At 43.1% G+C, this 5895-nt stretch overlaps 1 protein-coding gene across 1 annotated transcript in view; it reads left to right on the forward strand.

Moving 5' to 3' along the window:
- The window catches only part of LOC104536032 (phosphatase and actin regulator 1-like), a gene marked incomplete at its 5' end in the record, with an annotated part of 5363 nt that extends 2751 nt beyond the window's left edge, over window positions 1–2612 (forward strand). The window contains 2 exons of the mRNA XM_010178549.1: window positions 479–555; window positions 2474–2612. Of these exons, the coding sequence (XP_010176851.1) occupies window positions 479–555; window positions 2474–2489 (93 nt within the window). The remainder of the gene's footprint in view (window positions 1–478; window positions 556–2473) is intronic.
- Between the last annotated feature and the right edge of the window lie 3283 nt (window positions 2613–5895).

Below are 5895 nucleotides of genomic sequence, written 5' to 3' on the forward strand. Positions count from 1 at the left end.
ATAAGTTCAGCCATCTTAGGTAATGTCACCTGAGGGAATTCAGAACCACATAAAGGCACGAGACATTTCAACTATGACCCTGGTAGGTGTCAGGTCCAGTTCTAAAACAGATTGCAGTGCTTGAGATACTCTGGTGTGCTTTTTTTTTTTTTTTGCTTTTTTTTCCTGATGCTTATGCTAATTTGGATTTTGTATATGAAAGTGTTTATGTAATAAGCCAAAATTGGGTTCCATATCTGCATTGTCTAGGTTTTCAAATTGAGCCATTCCACCAAAGCAGTTATCTCTTCCCTTTATGTGATTTAGAACTTATTAATCTCTTTTTCTTTTCACATTTTAAAATCTTGTTTATGTTTTTCTTTCTCTCTCTGATAATGTTATCTATCTGCTTCACTTTTAATATACTGTTTTGAGTACAAAGTGAACTTATTTTGATCTCTCCCATTTATACATTTATGAGTTTATTTGTCCTTTGCAGGCAGCCATTCGAAAAGAGCTTAATGAATTTAAAAGCACTGAAATGGAAGTTCATGAATTAAGTAGGCATCTAACAAGGTAAGCTGAGATTAATTTTTTAGGCCTATCAATGAATATTGCTGGGTTGTTTTTTTTAAAAAACCTCCTGCAGCTGTTTTTCCAACACTCACTGAACACTCCATGAGGTCTAGACAATATTTAGAATTACAGGCTGTAAAAGAAACTCTCAAAGATGAACTCAGTATGCAGGCGCACGCCGCCTGTTTAATCAATTGTAACCTCCTTTTATGTTATTTTTTAAATCCTTGTGCTCTAGCTGCATGTCTGTTCTTCTGATATCAAAAGTAAATAGTTGGTGTCTGAAGGAAGACAGGGAACTCTTGTAGAGCCAGCATTTCCACTGAAGTCTGGCCTTTGCAACTCAAAAATGACACCACCCCCCCTTCCCCATTGTCAGATGTTAAAGACAAGCTTTGGGTATTGCATACAGGTGAGAGTGAGATCTGCTGCAAAACTGGAGCTGCCTGTGTATTAATAGATTCATCAGCTAGGTGCTCATAAAAAATGCAGTTAATACTTTTAAGAAAAATACAGAAAAGCTTAAAGCAAAATTAATTTTGTATTAGGGGATTTTTATGTGTATAAATTAATAATGACATTAAAATTCACCACATGTATTATGCATATATTCCCTTGCAGAAGTGATCTCCCTTCTACTTGCTAGAGTGTGCCGTGATGGTCGCACTGGGGTTTGTGATAAGGGAGTGCTGCTGGAGACCGACCAGCTGCCTTAAAGCCCCCAGGGCTGGGAGAAGCTTTAGGGTGTGCAGTTGGCCTAGGTCTGTTGACCCCGGTGCCTGAGCCTTTGAGGGACATTTGGCTCGCTTCTGCAGGAGAGCAGAGACAAATTTAGAAAGGATGAGGCTGTTTTAAAGGGGATGTTGCTACAGGTTGAGGTCTATTGAAAGCTCTGTTGATTTCCATGAGGCCTTTAGCATCCCACAAACAGATAGACTGGTTTAGTTTTCTAGAAGCTTCTCCAGCTGCTTGGCTTTTGCAGGTTTCTGGGCAGTACTTTGCTCCTCTTCCAGTGTTGGGGTGAGCAGTGACCCTCTGAGGTAACTCAGTTTGTATTTGAAAGGCACTTAGTGGCTTTGGCTCACCAAGTCTGGCCCAGGCATAGTCAGAGATACAGCTAATATAACCAAAATTGAAATAAGGGTTTGTCTGAAGTATAGCAAGACTTACTGGTTATTTCAGGAAATACACACTTGAAGGAAGTATGCTTAAACAAAACAGAGTAATTCCTTTAAACAAACTTAGATAAATCACCATTATAAAATCATTAGATAAATCACCATTATAAAATCATTAGCAAGGTAATCAGCTATTCATGTCATTAAGCAGTGGCATGAGCTGAGCAAAGAAGTGTCGTTTTAGTAGTGGGACACATTAATTAATTTGTGATAGAGTGAAAAATCAAAACTTAAAAAAAATATATACACCATTGCAGAGCTGACAAGCCCAGGCCTCCAGATCCAGGGTGCACTTGCAGAAAGGGTGGCCGGTTTAGCTCTACTTGTCACTTTAGTCTCAGACATTAAGGAATAATCATACTTGAACTGTGTAAATCTTCCTGGCTGAAGAGCCTAAGTTTGTCTAAACCAGACAATTTGTGTGGAATCACACATGGCGCAGACTGGAAGAGGACTAGCTGATCTCAGATAACTCACTCGGAGACCTAATAGGATGTCCCCAAAGCTTTTAATGTCTGTGGTAGATTTTGGTGCAACCTGCTTATGCCTATGAACTCTGAGTCTGGTGAGGGCCAAGGAAATGTGAGTCTGTTTTGGATCCACTGATGCCAGTGCTGCAGGAATCAAGGTGCCTAACTGTGTCACTGGAGCAATTAGTTCTCCAGTTTTTTTATGAGCAATATGCATGTGAAGAAGTTACCTTACTACTTCTTTCTTTTCCTTTCCCTCTTGTGTTTTAGGTTTCATAGACCGTAGCAGTATAATTCTACCTGACTACTATGCCATCTTCAAAACATAACTAAAAGGAACCATAAGTGCTGGTATTATTCACTTCCCTGTTAAGTACAATGTAAATCTCTGAACTGCCTTTTTTAAAAAAAAAGAGTAGAAAAATAAATATAAAAAAAGCAAAATTGTATTTACATGTGATGGGTACTGCAGCATCATCAGACCTGCTGGTTCAAGCTTCAATAAGAGAAAATACCCCTGGTGGGAATCGTGCCAAGACTTGGCATCTATGTATAGGACTTTCCTGGCATGTGGATTTGCCATAAATGTTCAAGCCCAGCTGGTGGTGCATTCATTTTGTCTTCAGGCTCCCCTCATCCTGACAAGCCTCTGTCATTGACTCTAGAGAGCCCTGAGGTGGCTTTCAGGGAATCACTGGCCTGGGTGAAGTCTCCAAAAGAGCAGCACCTATGGCACTGAAGCACGTAAACCAAACACTCCTTTCAGGCTGCAAGCACCTTACGAGGACAGTGAAGGAACAAAACTCCTCTACAGGCCAGCCCATCTGTGAATATCATCTGACTAGAAAGGCATTTCTTTCCCTGGAAAAGTCTGTGGCCAGTCAATAAGCATTGTTTGGCTCCCAAGCAGAAAAAAAGCATCACCTGTAAATAACCAGAGTCTCTGCTGAAGTCTGGTTCAGTCCTAGCAACTGTTAATTTTTCATCTCTTCCAAGTATAATTTTCTAACCCAGCTGTGAACCCATCAAGAGTAAGCGATGAGAATGTTGAGGACAAGCAAGCAAAACCCATCTCTTCATGGTCACTGCATGGCATTCACTCAGCTTGTAGTTTGTTTTTACACCCACGCCTCAGTTGTGCAAGAGCCAACGCGCACCCGGCAGCAAGAAAGGCTGGGACTCCCACCCGCTCTGCAGAGGGACATGCAACAGGAGGAACTGGGAGCTGGATGAGGGATACCAATCCTCTGTGTATCAGGTGTTTCAAGAACTGATCCTAAACGCGTACTGAGAAAAGCACGGCAGATTGCGTTACTCGGCCTAGCAAAAGAAGTCTGGTGCACTGGTATGGATGGTGAGCCTTGTCACCTGTACCCACAGCTGAGGCGTAAGGACAGGAATCCAGGGGTGTTCTGGTTTGGTTTTAATTTATTTTTATTAGAGTGGTTTAACACTAACTGACCAAGTAGAGCTCAGAGAGCTGGTCGCTCTGGGCCCAGTTTACTTGCCAACTTAAGCGTGTGCTTAACACTAAGTAAGCACGCGAACAGCCTCACCGCATTTGAGCACGCCTCTGACCAGCTTCACTGAAGCTGAACACATCCAAGTGCTTTTCTGAACTTAGGCCAGCACCACCCAGAATCAAGTCCTTAACCAGCGTAACGCCAGCAAGCTGGGGCACACGTTGTCTAGCATTCCTTTCCAGTTCTAACAAGGAACTATTTATTATGCCATGTTTTGGGCCACTGGCCCAAAGCACTGTAGCAACATTACTGTAAGAAGTTCCAGATTATTACTTCAGGACACCTTTTTTCTTCCAGAATAGCTATTTTACTTTGGTAGTTTGAATGGAGAGGCCAAAGTTTTTTACTACAGTGTTGTTATTTCTGTTATTTTATTAGGGTTTTTTTTTTCTCACTGTCTTCCATGTATCTATCCACTCTTCTGTGCTCCCTCTCTACCTCCCCTGATGCCAAGCTGCCATTCTTCTTTACTCATCGCAGGCCGAGAAGCCTCTTTGCACGTGAGCATTTAATGGCCAATGCTGCATAGTGCCAACACTCCTGCCTCTTCTCAAGCCTCCCATTCCTCTGGTCACAGTAGTAAAGCAAAAGGACCATGGAGTTGTCCAAGCATCCAGCCTGCCAAATGACACAGGCAGTGAGGCTAATACGCTCCATTTACGCTTAGTGGTGGTACTCAATACCTCACAGCTCTGCTCTCCATCAGAGACAAGTGAAGCAGCTCATTCTCCTCTGTGGCCATCCTTGCAAGGGATGGGATGCTAGGGATTATCAGCTGTCAAGTAAGAATTGGCTGTTGTAGGATGGAAGATGCTACAAAGAAAAGTAAAAAACAGTGGTTTCTGGTGCCTTGTTTTTGAAGTAACATGTCTCTTGAGGTGATACGCTTCCCAGGCCAGGTAATGATAGCTAACAGTTGCTTTAGATGCAGGTTCATCAGTAGTGGAAGCCTCAGTGCAGCAAAGACAGAGCGCTTGCGTATTAGCCAGGAATACATTGCTTTGGGGTTATTTTCATGAAAACCTAGAGTTCATGTTGTTAAGTTAATTCACATAAACATGCATGCATAACAAGACTGCATCACAGCTTTAAAAAGGGAACCCTAAACCTCCAGGCTTCTGCCTACGTAGACATTGCATTAGGAAAGAGCTCTGCAACATAGCTGGTTTGAAGAGCAACAAGCCTTCATGTTCCCAGCATGGATCCCACACCTGCCCTGGCATCCTTAGCTTAGAGGTTCAGTGTGAAAGTGGCCATTTAAGGAGCTGTGGTGACAAAAATCATGGGACACAGTAGGCTGGCAACAGGAGATGAGGTTTTGGGGTTGTTGTTTTTTTCATTTTGTGATTAGAATGAAGAAGAAAGAGGTGAAAGTAGCAGACTGCAGCCGTCAGTCTGGTGTCGGTGCTGGAGGCCCCAGGGGAATGGGTAGTCTATGGGAAACATCACTCTGGGTACTGCCATCATCACACATGGGACCCTAGCAGTGCCCATACCTACCACTCTGCTCACCTAAATAAACCCTTGGGCACGTCCTGGGTGACGGCTGGACATTCCCAAGCATACTGCCTGCATCTGGACGGGCCCAGGGCAAGTCCCTGCCAACTCCCTCAGGATCCATACTGACCCCAGGGCAGCTACATGTGGCAATGCCTTTATTTTTAGTTTTTTTAATGAAGTTAACTCCTGGCTGAGCAGACACCAGGACACAGTGGAAGAACTGCTGTATTTCTGCTGAATTGCAAGTAGAGCTTATTACTGAAAAGGGAGGAGGAGGAGAAAGAAGCCATATAAATGATTGGCACTGTAGTAAGCATTGCAGAACTGGCACTTCATCTGCTTTTAGCTTCAGTGGGTCTGGGTATTTTGCACAGTTACCCTTTGGTCAGGCATTCGTCAGCAGCCTTTCAGTGCCTGAACACTGCAGCGCGTCCTCAGTTTGCACGCTGACGTCTGGCATCCATGGGAAGTTGCAAGCAGACTGGAGAACACCTAATCCTTTTTGTTTTATCTGTTTTCTTCAGCATTCGTTTCCTCATCTGTGAAAGCCACCTCTATCACAGGAAAGTAGTTGCAATTCTGTTGGGGTGAAAAAACAAAACAAAACCAAACCATCATGATTCCCCTCTTCAACCTGGATTATGTGTAGGATGTAAAGATGATGGCATT

This window comes from Mesitornis unicolor, unplaced genomic scaffold (genome assembly GCF_000695765.1).
Source record: "Mesitornis unicolor isolate BGI_N332 unplaced genomic scaffold, ASM69576v1 scaffold8052, whole genome shotgun sequence".
Lineage (NCBI taxonomy): Eukaryota > Metazoa > Chordata > Aves > Mesitornithiformes > Mesitornithidae > Mesitornis > Mesitornis unicolor.